Source organism: Haliotis asinina, chromosome 8 (genome assembly GCF_037392515.1).
Source record: "Haliotis asinina isolate JCU_RB_2024 chromosome 8, JCU_Hal_asi_v2, whole genome shotgun sequence".
NCBI classification, from domain to species: domain Eukaryota; kingdom Metazoa; phylum Mollusca; class Gastropoda; order Lepetellida; family Haliotidae; genus Haliotis; species Haliotis asinina.
This window is the reverse complement of record NC_090287.1, coordinates 20443341-20462593: the sequence shown is the minus strand read 5'-3', so window position 1 is coordinate 20462593 and position 19253 is coordinate 20443341. Positions and strand designations below refer to the sequence as shown.

The window sequence follows — 19253 nt, the reverse complement described above, 5'->3', positions numbered from 1 at the left end:
ATATTGGGTAATAATACCTTTGCAGATCTTTTTTATGTGCCTGACAAACTATTTTCCCAATAACTGACATTTAAGAAGCAGGTTTCCAAGTCACAGCAATCCTTTAACCATCACCTATTCATCATAAACAGTCCTCGTCATGGCAGTTGTCCAAATCAGGAGTAAAATATACTACAATTAAGTTATTGCTGCAACCCTTGGGGTTTGGATTGCCTAATTTTCAGCCCATTACCCTGGATAAGTGGCAAGGAAGATAGCTTGTGGCCGTTGGTGGTAGGTAGAATGGGAGATATATTCACAGCTACTGTCTCTAACACAGGAGTAGGATAAGCTTCAGTTCCTCAAACTGGGATGTCATCCTTCCAAAATGATATGTTATTTGACATGGAGGAGGTAGATAGCCATTTCAGGGTATTACGTTTAAGAGGACACTTTAACTGCTCTGTATTCATTGATTCTATCTGGAATGGACAGATTTGAGCTATAATCATATAATGGCCTGCCCAACTCTGAGACCAGGTATATAATCACTGTCTTTGTACTGGCCAAGAATAGTTTGTTTGTCATAAGGGACATAGTCTACGAAACTAATACTGACATTGCCTAGCGTGTTTCTATTGTTAGCAGAAGAAGAAAAGGACTTTTTTTGGTTAAAACATACATCAGTTACTGGTGACTCTGTTTATATAAGCTGTGATGTTTTCTTTGGCAAGAAAAATAGAAACTTGTCTGGATGTAATATTTTGACGGTTGATGAGCAGGGAAATAGGAAATTTGTAAACCTATGAACACTTAAATTTGAAAAAAAAGTCTAAGTGTGTAATGACTCGATTCTTGCACCACTGTCACAACTGAATACATGAAGTCCTTTATGCAATGATCTTGTTAGTTCACAGGTACTTGTATTGAAGCTCTTGTAGCTAGTCAGACAGACTTAATGTTTATACTTAAGGGTACAAGGTCAGACAGGAGTTGCAATGATTGAAGGGTTCTTCACACTCCGGCTGTCACAGTATGATATGATATGATCCTGGCGATATTAACAAGCTTTTGCACACACGAGAAACCGGTTCACATCAGACCACATATCACATGCCTAACCTGCTAATTTCCTCTACCTTTTGTATGGATATGATAGTGAAGACGGCGGCCCTTTAACAGAATAGGAAAAAGCTTGAGCTTTATGAAAGTCATGATGTGCTTGTCACCAATTGTGATCAGTAGTTCACTTGGTGGCGCCACAACAAATATCGGTGAGTCTGTTTTCTGACAGCGTTGTGGTATATTAAGAGTTGATGAATTAGGATCTGGAATCAAGAAGAACTGGGGTTGTAATTAGAGTTTGGGAAGAGGCCGCTCATTTTTTGCTTCTAGGCAAGCCTTGCCAATAGAGTTGGCAAAAATGTTCTCGAACAATGTCAGTATTCAATTTAGGGATATTTGCATTAAATTGAAAATTGGCCATGTGTGAAGAGTCAGGCTGGTTCCATGCATTATGGGCAGTTGCCGTGTTGCCTCGCTGAGTCTGAAACCAGTTTGATTTTTATTTATGCGTCGCTGTGAATTTGGATAGGCTCTCTTGAAATTGAGTTCTGATTTATGGGGATGAACTGTAGAGAAAAAGAACATTTCGATCTGTCAAAATCAATCAAAAGAAGAATTTTCCATCTCTGTGTATACAAGGTTATCAAACTGGCTGAAACTGAATCAGTGATGGTCGGTTGTCCGATTTTCATTGATACAATGCTGTTAAAACAGTGCTCAATCAACGTGCATTACTATTTTATCAATCTTTATTGCTGTTTACCAAATGTGTCCAAAGTCAAGTGAACCCCTACTTATCATTGATCCCTTTTTGCCTGAAGTAAATATAGATTAGTTGATAACATGCTCTGTATGGATAGATTGATGCCACCTTTGACCTCAATATGAGCGATAGTGCTATAATCTTTATTATAAAGATATGAATACTTGATATGAGAGAAAATGATGAGGTGACCTGTTCAAGGAATATAGGTCAAGTTGAGACCATTTTGTAGGTCAATGGCACTGGTTTGCACTATAGCACTGTAATAAGCATTATTAACTGATGGTACCTCCTTAATGGAAAATAAATTGGGATGGCAAAATATTACAGGTCTTGAATGTTCTTGATGTTTTCAGTGAGAACAAACATGAGAAAAAATGCTTTAGTTTTAAGTGGCAAATCTGTTTTGTGTAGTAAATGGAATTAATGATGGTAAAATTTAAAGCAATGAATAAACAGTCAGTGCGTAATTTGTGACATCAAATACACTAGTCACAGTCCTCTTTTGACACACCCATAATTCCTGAACTCTCTGGGTGGGAGTTGGAATAGCCCAGAGGTTAAAGTATGTTCATGCAGTTGAACACCCAGGTTCAGTTTCCCACATGTGTAGCTTATTTCTGGTGTCCACCGCCATGACATTGCTGGAATAGTGCTTAAAGTGGCTTAAGGCATTTGTGACTCTTTATTTGGAGCATCTTGGAGTTTCTAAAAACCATTTAGGGTGCTTTACAAATTCTGTATTTTAATAATAATTATTTATCTATCTAAACCACATCTTGGAGTTTCTAAAAACCATTTAGGGTGCTTTACAAATTCTGTATTTTAATAATAATTATTTATCTATCTAAACCACACCAACTCACTCACTCTTAAACTTTTGTATATTTGAGTAATTAGTGTAAACTTTATGCTCTAACATAGCTGTGGGTCCTTCTTGAGCTATACCATTAAAGTAGGGGATATTGAAGATGATAAAATGGAAATGATGAAGCCATGGAAGAAACAGATGATGAAGAGCAATGATGGAAAAATGTGACGATTCCATTCCATTGGAAATGATTGATCTGTATGGATATACATGTATAACCTTTTGTTATATTTCTTTGCATTGGCTACTGGTATGCTCCCAACATGTAATAACCCTACTTGTAATTGATGATATATTATTTATTTGAATAATTCATGACAAGGGTGTGACAAACAAATGTAATATTAAGTCACTTGTCATTAGTTTTCCATTTCAATAACAGTGCCTTGTTCGAAAAATGCCTACATAGATATTTACTTGATCACATAGGGAATTTATAGTATGTGTCGTTGAGAATTTATCAACAGAAGCTAAAAACAATGTTTGCAATGCTTTATAGGTTTATTTAACATACTACTGAGAAATAAACCTATCCATCCATCTACTTGGTTTTGTAATGTATCAACGTTGGCATGCGTACCATGTAAATATACAATTGTGACGAACAGCTTGTGTTGATAGTGCAATGTACATAGCTTATACATTTCGCTGAGTGCATGTCAATAACATTATCTGCCATAATTTGCTCAAGGATCACAGCCAGTCAGTAGAGGAAATACTTGTTAGTTTCAGTGTACATTTCACTTTGTAAACATATGTATCTGAGTCAAATGCAGTAGTCACAAAATTTCTTTCAAGGCCCATTTTATACTTGTCTTGAAAGTATAAATGCTGGACACACCAACTGTCATATGTCTGTCATTGATAAAACAAAAGAAGTTTATCATATAGCTGATGATAATTTAAATATCTAGCTAGGTTTTAATTTTTAAATGAGATAACGGAAATGGATATTCAACATTCTTGTGTCAGACAAATACATGAAAAGTAAATTTACAATTTTCAAAGCTGAGAATTATTTCAAATCATTCAGACATTTCATTTCAGCAGCTCCATTGCATACAGCAGATAACGCCAGCTCTTTTCTAGACCTTATGATGTTAGGAATCTTTACAATGCCTGCCATCTTTTTAATGACACATCTCTCTGGTTAGGCATTTTTATCACACAATTAAAGTTTTCAGCACACAATTCTTGTTTTTATCTGCATTTGCAGGGTTTTATCAACCCCTTGCAGTTTATTGAGAAAGGAGACCGTTATCCTTCAAATGGAGTGCTGAAAGACGAAGACTGGCTTTGACAGCAGATGGTTTACTGGGGCCCAACAATAACTAAATTTTTATTGCAAATGAGTTTTGTTGTTCTGCTGTGCTGCAGGAAGCAATGATCTTGGCAAACAGTTCAACATCACATGTACTTTATATCTTGGAGACTAAACCCTCAAAACTGAGGGTCCTTGAACCTTGGTACTTGTGCACTGTCAGTAATAGTTTGTCTTTTGTTCTCAGAGACTGGACCTTGGATCCATGATCCAATTCTTCTCATTAAGGGAGTCATGATGTCAAGCAAATACGGGAGTGCTACGGGGCAAATTAATCATTATCATCAGAAGGATTATATATGAAGTGAGAGATTTGACGAAAGTGTAGCAGGAAATTCACGCCATCATCTACTCCAATATGAGCAAGCTTAGGGTAGGATTGAGTCAGAAATTTAACTATGGGCAGGCTACGAACATTAATTACTTTTAATTCATTTGATGGAAATTTTGATGACATCCTCACATAAAATTTGCACGAGCTTGAGTTCCTTTGGAAATGTTTTAAGCTGATATTAATGTTTTCGTGCACCAAGCAAGTCAATACAAAACCCAGTGTCCTCAGTCCTTAGCAGTGTGTCACTGGGAAAATATTAAACAGATTTGAATCTGACAGAAGTATTCAGCATTGACAATGAGATTTGTCACACTGGAGGTAATATCCATTTCATATTTCCACCATGTTGCCTGTCAGATTGAAATTGGGTGGTCATAACATTTTTCATCAAATACCAATTTTGTGTAATTAAAACCAGTGACACCTGAACATGATTAGACTCACCTGTGTGACCTTGGGGTGAGGTGGTGGTGATGGGGTGAAAGCAGAGTGACATGTTTATAGGAGGATGGGAGAGGCAGGTTGAGGGGGAGCAATTGGGGAGAGGCAGGTTTGTGGGGATCAACATTTGCATCCTTTGATTGCATTAGGTGGGATTATGCATTTGTTGGGAAGTTAAACTAAGAAAGATAAGTGATCTTGTATTTTGCGCCTTTCATAGATGCAAATGATGATACTCATAGCCCTGCTCAAAATAGATATGATGTTATTAGATTGAAGGGCATTACCAGCTTAGCGATTGGATCAAACATTTACATCTGAATAAGGATGGAATAGAATTTGTTTGCATGTACATCATAATGGGATGTTTTTGTGATGCAGGAGTCCATATGGGATATGTCTGTGGTGAGACTGGTTATGGGTATCCCTGAATGAGACTGGGTTGTCTATATACTCTATATAAAGATGACAGTGGGTTATATTACATGCTTTGCGAATGACTCGATGCAACTGGGTTGTAGCAGATCACATGGTGAGTTTGGGTTGTAATAGATCACTCTGTGAGAGGGTTATAGAAGATCACTTGGTGAGACTAGGTTATGGTGGATCACTGGGTGAGACTGGGTTGTAGATCACTGGATGAGAATGGGCTATAGTAGATCAATGGGTGAAACTGGGTTAAAGTAGATCACCCATAGATCACTGGATAAGACTGGGTTGTAATAGATCACTGGGTGAGAGGGTTATAGAGGATCACTTGGTGAGACTATATTATGGTGGATCACTTGGTGAGACTGGGTTGTAGTAGATCACCCATAGATCACTGGGTGAGAATGGACTATAGTAGATCAATGGGTGAGACAGGGTTGTAGTAGATCAGTGGGTGAGACAGGGCTGTAGTAGATCATGGGGTGACACTGGGTTGAAGATCACTGGGTGAGACTGGGTTGTAGTAGATCATATGGTGAAACTGGGTTGTAGTAGATCACTTGGTGAGACTGGGTTGTAGTGGATCACATGGTGAGACCGGGTTGTAGAAGATCACTGGGTGAGGCCGGGTTGTACTAGATCACATGGTGAGACTGGGTTGTAGAAGATCGCATGGTGAGACTGGGTTGTTGTAGATCACTGGGTGAGATTGAGGGGTTTTTTTTGACAATATTGTGACATGGGCTCCATTGGATCACTGGATGAGACTTGTTATAGTGGACCATTTTGTGAGACCGGTGACAGAGTTTAGTGTCAAGGTTAGTTTATTTGGTGAGTTTAGAGTCAGGCTGGGTGGCGCCAAAGTTTAACATCAGATTTGGGTAGTGATTCAATGTAGAGCTGGAGTTGAGTGGTGATTCAGTTCAATGCTGAGATTACACAAATTTCTGGTGTTATTATACCAACAGCTAGAGCTCTCATCATCATCTTCATTGTTAGTGCTTAACATTAAATTTAGAAAAAACACTTTGCATTGTGTACGTTTGTCTAGCAGGCTTAATCAAGTCAAATGTTATGAGCGCCCTGTCAATTTGAAATGACACATCAAATAAAAGAAAACTAATGACATTATCTAAATATTTCACCGACCCATTTTACTCCTTAAAAACAGAAAGCACAATGCTATGACATGGTGGCTCCACAGAAGAAAGAATCCTTCAAACAATACAAATAGGATGTCATTCAGAGCACAAACAAATCTTAGAAAAAATCAACAAAAGTGTCAACAAAAGTTTCAGTTTGAATTAGCCTTAAATACATTATCTGTGAAGAAAGACATAACCACATGGACCCATGCTGTTTCATGACTATAATTTGTCTAAGGCAGATTGTTTCCTCAACAGTTCCTGGTATTGTCTTGTAACCAAGGAACCAAGGCGCCAAGGAGCCAAGTCCCAAATAGCTATTTGACAGCCTGGCTCCTTTACTTCCTTCAAGTTGATATTGGGATTGCTGCGGCCCCAAATAACGGTAGAATAATCAGGTTAGGGGTCCTGCTACAATGGACAGTCAGTTCGAAAAGCCCAGCAGATGTTGCAGAGGAGAGAGTCGTGGGTTGTCTTCATTTAGGCTCATCTTCCGAATCAATGAGAGCATTTTTTATAGGCATTCTGGGACGTCTTTATCGGGCTTGTAACCAATCGTGACGCCTTCAATGAGACATGTCATTCTTTCACTTTAACTATTTAAATGTCTGCAGTGTTTTATGTTACATTTCTTTTGAGGAGTGAATTTGTTGGGGATAATTTTTGCTTGTTTTCTTTGTTATTTTAATGCTCTTTTGAAATTTACGCCTCTTGATTTGAATATCCAAGGGATTTTGATTTAGAATTGACTAAAAAGCTTGATGTAATTGATGGATCTAATCCTGTTAATTACCATACTGACAGTTCTTTGTAGCTGATATACACATCTCTTGTCCGCATCAATCATAATTTACATGTAGAAATATGCATGATAATATCTTAATTTCATAAATTCAAGCAACGTTAAATGAATTGATTTTAAAAAATGGCATTGAAACACGTTTCAGGGTTTGCCTTGTTTATGAAATGACAAGGTTCAAATAACTTTTCAGTGAGTTAGTGAGCTTGGTTTTATGCCTCTTTTAGCAATGTTTCAGATATATCATGGTGGGGACACCAGATATGGGCTTCACAAATGTGGGGAATGGAACCCCGGTTTTCAGCACGATAGGCAAACCCTCTAAGTTATTGACTACCCTACTGCCCCTCAAATAACATTTGAAATGCACTACCACCAATTCGTGTATCTTGCCTAAATGTATCTGTGTCAGGCACAGGTCTGCTGAAACCATGACATTGTATGAAATGGTATTTTACGTATGTCCTTGAATCAAGTTCCATTCACAAACCTACCTTAAGTCGGCGAGACATTTGAGACTCCCTTTGAAGTCTTTTGTGTTTATAGAGGTATGTACGTTTGAAAAGTCAAAGCTCGTTACAAATGCAATTTACACAAGACAAGATTGACGACAACGTTTTAACATGCAGTCAGTCGACCGGAGACTCTGGGTAGTGGATTCTTGTTAGAAAGGAGGTGTGATATGTACAAGTAACATGTGATGTAATTAGCTGTGTGAAATGTACGAGCAGAGCTTGCAATCACAGTGTCACTGTAACTGTCATACAGGTGAGTGGGAGCTCGCTTATTTCAAGGACGGGTGTGATCGCTATGGCCACGTGAGGTAAATATGTCATTTGTGTTTGGGCATTGATGTGATGAGGGTGATGACAGGCAAAGTAGGTGTTGTCAATTTCTAAATTTAAAAAAGTGAGTGAAATTGATAACAAGACAAGATGAGTCAGTTCTTGATAGGTGTTGATGTTGGTTGAAAGATGAGTATCTCTATCTGTTTGTGTGAAAGAAGAATGTAGTCCGAGTTGGAGTCACGTCTGTTTCAGCTGTCGTCAACCTGATCTGGGAGACAGGTGTAGATTGTGGGGTTTGTAATCTAAGTAGTGGGAGAGAAGGGTTTTGAGAAACTGAATGAAAATAAATTATTCCTGATGTTTATTTCTTGAGTTTACAGCTTTGGTTGCTGATAGTCAATGAACACATGTAGTTCAATTGCTCTATGTTAGATTTGGGATCCTTTTTACACAAAACACATGTGCTTTGTTGACGGAGATGGGTTATTTTTTATGCACATTTTCAGACATCGATTATCTAAATTGCAGTTAGTTGTGCTACTGACTTTATCTCTTGTACAGCACCCCATTTACAAAATTATCCATCTTTTGTTGGATGGCGAAAGTTGTCAGATAGGAACATCATGCGGAAAGATTTTATGATAGTCCAACCAAAATCAATTTCATTGGCCAGATATCCAGCTGTTACCTAATTTCTTCCCAGTTGCTGTTACAGGACTGTTTTCTCATCCACTGAGATGCAGAGATATACCCTTGAGCCGGCATCCCCAAACACTCACCTTCCCCCAGCCCTCAGCCTCAGCCATGTCAGCAAAGTGTCACACTTAGTAGGCCTCCTCTCGTTCACTGTATCCTTCATGTTTTTGTTCCTTTCCCCTTTTGCTATCTCCTCTATCCCTCTCTCAGTCTCCCTTGAAGAGCCTTTCCTCTTTATCACAACTATTCATTCTCTCTCCACTTCTAGGTTCAGAGCCCTGAGTAACATCCTTCATTCTGTTGGGGAGGTGGGGTAGCCTAGTAGTTAAAGTACATGTATTTGCTCATTACCCTGAAGATCTGGGTTCAGTACCTCACATGATTACATTGTGTCAAGTCCATTTCTGATGTCCCCTGAAGTGATATTGCTGAATATTGCTAAGAACTAAATAATAATATTGCATAGAACTAAATTCACTCACTCCTTTGTTTTGTCCATAAGACTCTCTCTTTCTTTCTCTCTTCCCCTTCTGCTTTCTCTCTCCTCCTTCCTCTGCTCTGACCCTCCCTGACCCTTTTCCCCTCCCTTTTTTCTTTCCTCTCTTCCTCACATCCTCTATCTCAATCACCTTTTCCACCACCCTCACTTTCTCTTCCTGTCACATTGAGTATTCCTCTCCCTCTTTCTATCTGCAGCCTCTCTCGTCCCTCCCTCTCTCTCCCACCTACCATCTTTCTCTTTTTCACCTTTCCTCCTCTCTCAAATCCTCTCTCTCTCCCTTCCTCACTCCTTTTTCCCACCCCCTCTCTCACCTCCTCCCTCCTACATCAGCACCTCACCTATACTGACCATCCCCTGAGTCCTCGTCAGTAAAGATTTGTTCTAATTTGCTTCCAAAGTGACATAGGCAATTCTGTACCTCTCCCTGATGAATGGCATCAACTTCAAGAAGTGTCTCGCTGGTGCCCATCTATAGCAGTAGTGGTGGTCCCTGCTCTGCAGACCAGCTGGAAGTAATTTCACTGACATATCACAGGGGCCATGTGGTTAATCATGATGGTGAAATAAGAACAAATGTCTGTGTTTATCTGGAGATGGGGGAAGATGTGCTTCCTGTCCATTTCATCCTCTATAGCCAGCAGATTCATGACTGCTTAGTTTATATAGATGTAGATTGAAAGATTGAAAGATTGAAAGATTGAAAGATCGCAGGATAACCTCACTCTAAATGCTAGGCTGATTTGATTTTATCGTCAATTTCAGCTTTTCTTTTTGACCGTGTAGTAGTTTGACGATGCTGTAATTCATATCATATATTCATGTTTGACATGTACATTTTAGTGTGTAAATAGATCACTGCATTTCTTGGGAGTAGATATTTGTGATCCACACCATTTTTTATATCTTTAACAGTATAAGTGGTCACGTGGGGAATATTGGTTAGAACTGATTTCTGGCAAATGGCCCCAGTTGTCATAATAGGTGACTATGATTAATAGTTCGGTTGTCAGGCTCAGACAGCTGGTTAATTGTGTATCATAGTTCCTCAAGGGTTGTTGCTCATAGTATCCATCACTGGATTGTCTTATCCTGACACAGTTAACACAAATTTGCTAAATGAGACCGTTTACACCTTTAAACAGATACATCAATAAATATTTCAGAGTGGCTTATCACTACAAACACGTTGACACACTCTCTTAAACTTAAAGAATATATATCACAGTAACATCTGAAACAACCACTGTCACATTTATGGCTTCCAGAATAAAATCAATGTTTTTTTTAGGATGAATTTGACTGTATAGTAGTTTGTTATAAGCTCCACGGCATGAGTATACTGCTAGACCAGCAAACTGACAAGCCTTGCAAGGTTCTCTCCCTTGATTCCTCCAAACAATCATTGCATGGAATCAGATGTTGACAAGGACTTCAGGTTCCAGTTATCAGTTGTTATTGCTAAGGATAAAACTGAGTCCATGGTAATGTTACATTGCTAACACAAATCTGAAAAACATTTATATGTCTAACAGATTCTATTAATGATGTAGGTTCTATGTTTAGACAGGACGATCACGTAGTAAAATACATGTAGTGTAACTGTCACAAGAGATAGGTTTGATTTCCTGAACAGGTAGCATCGCATAATATATCCCACTTATTAAAACCCATGACTTGAAACATTTGAGCACCAGTCATCTGAGAAATCATGTGAAGTACAAGTTGAAAGATTCTTGTGATGTAAGAGCGTATTTGTGTTGTAAAGCTGAATTGAAATCCTCCATTGGGGCAATGTTTTTCAGAGCCAGGAATACATTTATTTGCAAGATTAATTAAATGCTGCATGAAGGCCCTCCTATGTGAATGTTCTCTTCCCGAGTCTGTCAACATATGACATGCTCTCAGGCAAAACATTCTGAAATATGTGAGAAACAGGTCAAGGAACACTGCAGTCAAGGGTCCAAAAGATGTCATTTTTTCACAATATATAAAAACAAATTGTTCCATGTGGGTGTGTATTTGTTTACATAATATTGACACAACATACTGTGGGCAGATCCTCACTGACTTGCATCTCTTGCAGGGTCTGTCCTTGGAGAAGATCGAGGAAAAACTGCAAGTGCCTGAAAGTTTCCGCAAGTACCTGAAACAGCTGCAGTGTGATGTGTGCGAGACTCACATCCAACAGCTGAAACAGGAGGCCGTCGCCATGATCAAGTCCATCCAACACGCTCAGTCAACGTCCGGGGCCACTGCCAACATCCCCGCCCTTGTTGGCTCCTGCAACATCATCCCCACCCATCAGAGAAGTGGGAACGGAAGGTGGGTTCTGATTGGTTGATTTCGGTCCGTTTTGATACTTTAAACTTAACATGGATGTCTGTGGAAGCGTAATTCTCATCATATTCAGAGGCCCAGTTGACAGTTCTACACATATGATATGTGGAGTTACCTTCCTTATGTGTACAGGAAATCTTTGAGCATGGGTTTGAATCCATTTTCTCATGGTAAACATGACATGCATGTTTGTTGAAGGGTAATTCAGTATACAGGGTGGCTCAGTTGTCAGTGCTACACATACACCATGCAGAGTTACCTACCTGATGTATGCAGGATGTTTGGATCATGGGTTTGAATCCAAATTTGTTCTAATCATTTTTCATGGTTTACCTGAACTATATACCAATGGCTGTAGGTTTCAGCAAGTTGGTAAACATGTTATACTTACATCATCAGCTTTACATCAAGCTGACACAGGTAATAAAACAAACTTATTCCCTAACACACCCACCCACTTGTGAAAGATAGTCAAACATGTGTGAGGAATCTGATATTCCTAGAGAATTCGAGATCACAACTGTAACAGACCTGGTTGATTCTCACAGAATAAGCTGGTTCATTTTCGCAGGATAAGTGGGTTCATTTCTGACAAAATAACCTGGTTCATTCTCACAGAATAAACTGGTTCATTCTAAGGGAATAATTGGGTTCATTCTTACAGAATAACCATATTCATTCTTACAGGATAACCTGGGTCATTCTCACAGACTAATGGGGTTTATTCTCACAGAATAAGCTGGTTTATTCTCACAGAATAATTGGGTTCATTCTCACAGAATAAGCTGGTTCACTATCACAGAATAAGTGGGTTCATTCTTACAAAATAACCTGGTTCATTTTCACAGAATAAGCTGGTTCATTCTAAAGGAATAATTGGATTCATTCTCACAGAATAAGCTGGTTCATTCTCACAGGGACAACCAGCTTGTCTGAACCAGGCCTCAATCTAAGACTAATAAGATGTGAAAGGATTTGTTTGACTGTATCAGTGATTTAGACTGTCATTAACTTTCTAAAAAAAGGTCTGCATTTATGGTTAAAGTTTCATTATATGACCTTTGGGCCATTTCTTATATAAATATAAAAAAATCCAGTAAAGTTTTGTCTTTGTTAGGATGATTAGTTAGGCATTACGTCATACCAAAATATAATGCAACTGCTCCTAAAAGAGAATTTCAGACTTCAAAAAGCTTCAGTGCCATAGCCAATGATCTTTGACAGAAGGGATGTTTCCTGAAATTGGCATCACCTTACTCTTTTCCATTCATCACAATTACCAGGACTGTTTTGCTATATACGATATGGCTTCTGTGCCAGCTACCGCAAGGATCCAAATGATGCATTCTAAAACTTTCAAAGACAATACCTGTAATACGACTCTCGATTAGAGATGCACGTTTCAGGAGTTCTTTTGTCTGCATGATTGAGATTTTTCCTGACTCTCGTTCTGTGTGAGACTTGAGACTTGATGAGTTGCTATGAGAGCTCACGTAATAACTGCGTATTGTTACACAGTTAATTAGCGCTGCCTGACTGAAATGGATCTGAAACTGAATCCTGGAATCGTCTCCAGTTTGTCCCTTGCTTCCAATGTCAGACTGAAAACTCCCTATCCCAAGTGCGTCCCTCCCAAAGCCTGTATTGTTAAAATTACAAAATCTGTTACAGAGTATCAAGATTTGAAAAAAATAACATATTGTTTAAAATTGACTTTGTACATTTGGGTATTATTTTTTATAAAAACATTTAGTCTATTTGTTTTTAATGTGTTTTATTTAAATTTAGCAAAATTACAAAGAAACCTTTTTAGGTATGTGTTTCTACTGCAGAACTGAGATTGGTTAGTTTTATAATTATATAATCTCTTCCAGAGTATCAAGATTTAAAAAAAACAAACATACTGTTTAAGATTGACTTTGTACATATACGGGCATTATTTTAAAAAAAAACCCCAAACATTTAATCGATTTGTTTTTAATGTGTATTGCTTAAATTTAACCAATTTACAAAGAAGCCTTTGAGGCATGTGTTTCTACATCAGAGCTGAAATTGGTTAGTTTTATGATAATTCTAAACATTACAAATCTGCTGCAAGAGGCATTGGTGTAGAGAGGCATACTCTTTGATCTTGTTTTGTGCATATAAAGATCGTTTGGGTTAAATTATGGCCATGATTAACTTTTTACTTTTCTGACCATCTTCAGCAAGGTTGTGCCACAGAAATACATTGAATGCTAAACAGCGTAACATGACTCCATTTGAAGGGCTTTGATTTATCATGGATTCAAGAAAATGGTAATAGATGTCTTTCATGTGAAGGATCACCATCATTTAAATGTTGCATTAAAAACAGAAACAAACAAACTTTCATTTTTTTCCATTTTGATGGTGACGTGTAATCACATCTGATGGTAAAATGTGAGAACTGATTCTTTTGCTTTCCATTTTACCAATTTTTTTTTAGACATTTAACTTTCATCATCAGTGATTCATCTCTGAAGCTTTATGTAGTAGTCTAGATGAAATATATGTGTGAGAATCTATTTATGAATTAGCGTTTTCAGAAAGTATAGAGTCCTTATTAACATGATTTGTGGTAGACATTTTTTGTTACTTCAGCATCCTCATCAGGATTTTCCTTTTATAAAAACAGAAAGGAGCAAAACATAAACCCAAAAATACTCAGAAAGAAAGTGAAATCTATTTAAAGGTGTAAACTGTCTCATTCAGATGCTAGTCCACTTCATCAATGACGATACAGAAGATTATTACAAACACTGAAGCGAAGTCCCTCGTTAATTAGTTCTCGTTGAACGCAGGCTGTTTCACGGTCAGAGATCCGGTGACTATTTGCTGTTTGCCAGTTTGATGATGGTGTCATTTCACCAGTACTTCCATTGTTACCGGTGGATTCATTTCTGGTGGCAGTCAACTAAATTAACATGATGCGTGTCGAAATTGTATCTGTGCCACTAGCTTTGACTGTAGGCTGGTAGTCCTTTCTTCAGCCGTGATTAGGGAAGGGATTAGGAGGGTTCTACATCAAAATGGCTTTTGTTTGAAGCGAGACCTCCCCAGGGGAAGAAGCTAGGATTATGTGGGTTTTTTTCTTGTTGAATTGTTTGGATGAAATTAGATTTGAAGGATATTGTCCATTTCTAACTAAGAGACCTTTGTTTTTTTTATTTGGAGTGAAATTCAGTAGTGTTGACCAAAGTGTTTTTTCTGTATCGTATGACCTAAGAATTAATATTATTGCGGCCTATTATAAAGGAATAATGGCAAATGTTGTGTTTATTCCACATTTAGCAATATCAGTTACAAATGCTTTCCACATGGGAAAATGCACTGAGCGAGGTTCAGCTAGTCAAATCAGTGGTTGATCATATGAGGAAATTATATACCACACAAAGAATGTTTAAGTACTGCATGTTAATACTCGCCCGTTGAAGATACTGCAGTGTAATATTTTCACTTCAATATTACACTACTGTAATACCGCTTGACGTATGACGTCAAAATGGTTCAAAGTTGTGAGGTCACAATGCTAATGTTGATGTCGCGATTTTACTAGACCTTGCTGACATGAAAGCTGAGAGTCCTCACACTGTAGGCAATTTCGCTGCAGTTTCTGTCAAATTATGTTGGCGAGTAATAAACAGAACACTCGTTAAAGATTTAGTATCAAACTTGCTTTTGCTCGTCTGATACCAAATCATTAACTTGTTTAATAGAAATGGTATTACACAGAAGGTCGTTTAGTATCCTCTATTTATTTCATATACAGTAAATATCAGGCCCCCCTAAGTAATTGAAGGAATTACATCAAATTTGAAGGATATCTATAACTGTAGTTCATTTTCGCACATTACCACTGAAACACATAGCAAGGTTTCAGGGCCCCCAACATAGTTTGTCATGTCCTTTAGCTTTGTGTGATAAGTAACCTGTTTTGAGTAGTATATTCAAAGGTGTGGTAAACCATATGCACAAATCAAGGCTATAACAGGTTTTCAGCAGCCCATGCTTGCCACAAAAGGCGACAGGAGCCAGTGAATTTAATGAAATGGTGAAAACAGTGTTTGAGTTTGGGTGTTATGAGGTGTTATTTCAGCTTAATGTGGAGGAAAACCTGAAGTGACATATGTCTCAGATATCTACCATTTTGGTGCTGACATGTAAACTTAATCAGGGCAGAATGGAATTTGAAAAAGCATGCATAGGTATCTGGCATGTCCAAGGGGAAGACAACTGAGCATATTGAATTCTGGTACCTCAAGCTACTGGGCCACCATGCATCCTATTGTATGATATCTTGACAAGATTGATTCATTCTTTAAACAACCCTGCCCAACTGCATGATGCACATGCCACAGGCATACAGAATAATGATCTTCAGAACATTAATAATCTGTATTCACTCTCTCACTCACTCACTCACTCACACAATCACAGCTGGAGCAATATTTGAAATATGCTTGTTGACAGGGAGATAAGTCAGTTAACATTACTGGCACATTGACAGCCACCATGAGCATATTTGTATCAATATCTGCTCGGATTTGCCACTACCAGTTACCTCTTAGCTGTATCAATGGTATTTTTAAAACAAATTTCACATACTGGCGAACAGGCACAAGAAGGAATCGTCTCCTGGTGGTAACAAAGAATGCCAGGAGACATTTGTTTCTTTTGCCTATTTTGACAACATGTGGAACTTGTTTTAAGATATCACTGATGTTACTGAGAGATAACTCAGGGTAGTGGCAAATTTGATTGAAATTGATACTATGGGACAGTCATGAGAGGCAGTCAACATGCCATTAACGGCTCCTTTGTATGGTGTCTTGTATGTGTGTTTTTACCCTAGCTAATATTTGTTGCAGTAATATTTTTCAGTTTGTATTTTGTATAATGTCCCACTTAGCAATAGTGCTATAACTGGCATGCGTCATTTAATGAGACAAGCTTAGAAGTTCTTCTGTCACTACTTATTTTGAGTTACAATCACAGCTTTCAGCTTTCCTGTTTTATGGTAGGAAGTGTTCAGTGGGTCCATACTATCATAACACTGAAACTAGATATCAAAGACAAGAGAACATATTTGCACGAAATGGTCAGTTTACAAGAGACATGAAACATGAAGATGACTAAAGGGGAATAACTCTTGCTGACTTGAGATGCCTTTGTGCAGTCTAAGTTGTACGAAGCAGTCATAAAATATACATGTGTCAATGGTTCAAATCAGAATATGATCGTGTTGAATGATTCTCGTGTATTTAAATGTTAGATAAGGTCAATATCAATAACAAAACAGGCAAATAAATTGAAAATCTGGAAATATTGAAGAATGTGTCAGGTAAGTCAGTTAACTCAGGTGAACATTGCTGCTAGGGTAGTTTTGTCTTGATCAAAGGGAACATAAATGTTAGGTCTCAGATGAATCACTCAGTTTCATTTGTACTCCAAGTAGTAACATGGTAGCACAAATTCACAAGCAACCACGAACTGCAAACTCTGAAAAACAATGCAATAAAACCTACCTTTGTATTGAACATAGAAAATGTCACATAGTGTAATAACAAATCTGACCTCAAAGTTGACCCAGTGGAAGGCATAACAGCTAGACAACATGGTAAACATTATTGATAAAATGTTATAAATATATATTCAAGAGATGTAGCGCTTCTAGATAAACCTTCTAGTAGGAGTAAGAAGTCCTCTTGTTTATCAGTGCATCAGTCCCATTACATTCAACATCCAGTCTATCAAGCACTTCAACACTGATAGCACTATGATTAATGGATTTTCTTTCATGTACAGAGGTGTGCTTAGGTATGCAGTAGCGTGGAAAGTATGTCTGTATCTCTTCAGGAGCAGTAAACTAACGAGAACATATACTTTGCACTCAGATGCTGTTTAATACTCTGATACCAAGATTTAAGGGATGGCACCTCTTGCTAATTTTCAGTTTTGGTTTAAGCATTGTTCTAGTTTGTTTTTGTTTGTTTTTTTAAATTATATTTTTTAGTTTGTTATTAATCATTACATTGATAACGGTTGTTAAATTTGAGTATTCAGACAGAAAAATGCGCAGGCTTGACTTGAATAAAATCTGCTTGACTTGCAAATTCAAATTTGTCTTGTCCCCTTTGATGAATATGCTGTTTATCTATGCAGATTTTGCTTAATAATTTTAGGATTTTTTTTTTCTAATGTAGTAGTAATCTTAATAATTTATTCTTCCAATATCCCGAGTAACAACATTTACATCTGGTCTTCTCACTGGATGGTTGAACCCCAAGTGCCCTTGTGTTCGGATTCAAGAACCACCAGCTTGTATTTGCTGAGAAGCTGTTTCTGGGATCTGCAATTTTTTACAGCAGGAATTAGCAAATGACAGTAATTAGGGCTAGTGATGCAATACAATGTCACATTTGGATCTAAATCATCCCTGGCAACTTAATTCTTTTTGACAAGGAGTTATTTGTAACAAATATGGCAGAAACGTTCTTGGCTAACCCTCATTTAGCTGTGATAGGGCTTAAAGCTGTACAGGGACAATGTTGATTGAGCTTGGTGAGTCTTTGTACATGGGTGAGTTATGTCTGTAGTCAAGAAAATTACACTTTTCTGCTCCATTGAAATTCTTGTCAAGTTTGAGCTGAATTTAGACTTTAATCAGTGGTTATAAAACTCTAACCGTTGGAAAAATCTATGATTGTTGGCCATATGGAACTAAGCTAGATGGCATTTGTTGTAAATCATACACGTGAGTTTTAAACAATTGTAAAACATTTTCATAGTTAATTGCCCTTGAATGGTTTTCTATCGAGTGGTTAAGATCTGATTTGAACATTAAGTGTCTTTGTTTCTTCAAAAATGTGATTTATTTTCAGACATAATCTCATTTCTTGTTATCAGTAAGTGTTGGTATATCTGTTGAAAGATGACAGGGAAAAGAGGGGAGTATCGTTTTAATCTTTGCCTCACATTAGATTAAATCTAATTATGTTTGATCTAATTTGAGCTCGGAGTAACACTTTATATTTAATTATGGCACATCTGGTATTCATTGAATTATGTTGTGTTAGTATTAACTTCTTTCCATAATGAATGCTTAACACTTTGTCTTTCCAAGACTCAGAGGACTAAAAAAGTCTCCTCTCTGTGCTCTAATTGAAATGTATGGAGTCACTCAAAATTGATGGAATTGATTTTGCTTTTCAGAGTCCTTTAGAGTTATGGCTTTAGTATGTATTTTGTTTGCTGTTTATCACTGCAATAAAAAATCTTCTATGTATATGAGTGAGTGAGTGAATGTGGATTCTTTTTTGACATTTAGCAACTTTGATTCATTACAGTGGGGATCTTCAGGAACAGGGTTCACACAATGTACTCATATGAGGAATTATACCCAGGTCTTCCACAAGACTGCCAACCCACCCTCCAACTGCCATGGGTCCTTGCAAATAATCAAGCCTGGACCACACAATCCAGTGACTGATATTCTTTGCCAATACATAATCCTACATAATATGTCAACGCACAATCAACCATGTAACCACAGGGCAACTGACCATGAAATGAAGTAGAAACCATTTGTAACCTGGAATACCCATGGGTGTATTATTTTTAGTCAATTTTGATAGAGAGAATGATAATAGTGATAAGACTGTTTGTATTGTGCCCTATATCCAATCACCAAGCATTTGCTAATGGCACAGAAATTGTTGCTTTTGTTCTTGAAGGTGCTGCATTTAGTTGTGCAGAGTTTTCT

At 37.6% G+C, this 19253-nt stretch overlaps 1 protein-coding gene across 1 annotated transcript in view; it reads left to right on the top strand.

Annotated features, from left to right (window-relative positions):
* LOC137295071 (kinesin-like protein KIF26B) overlaps nucleotides 1-19253 on the top strand; it is a 192596-nt gene that overhangs the window by 42417 nt on the left and 130926 nt on the right. The window contains exon 4 of the mRNA XM_067826342.1: nucleotides 11217-11455. Coding sequence (XP_067682443.1) covers nucleotides 11217-11455 — 239 coding nt within the window. The remainder of the gene's footprint in view (nucleotides 1-11216; nucleotides 11456-19253) is intronic.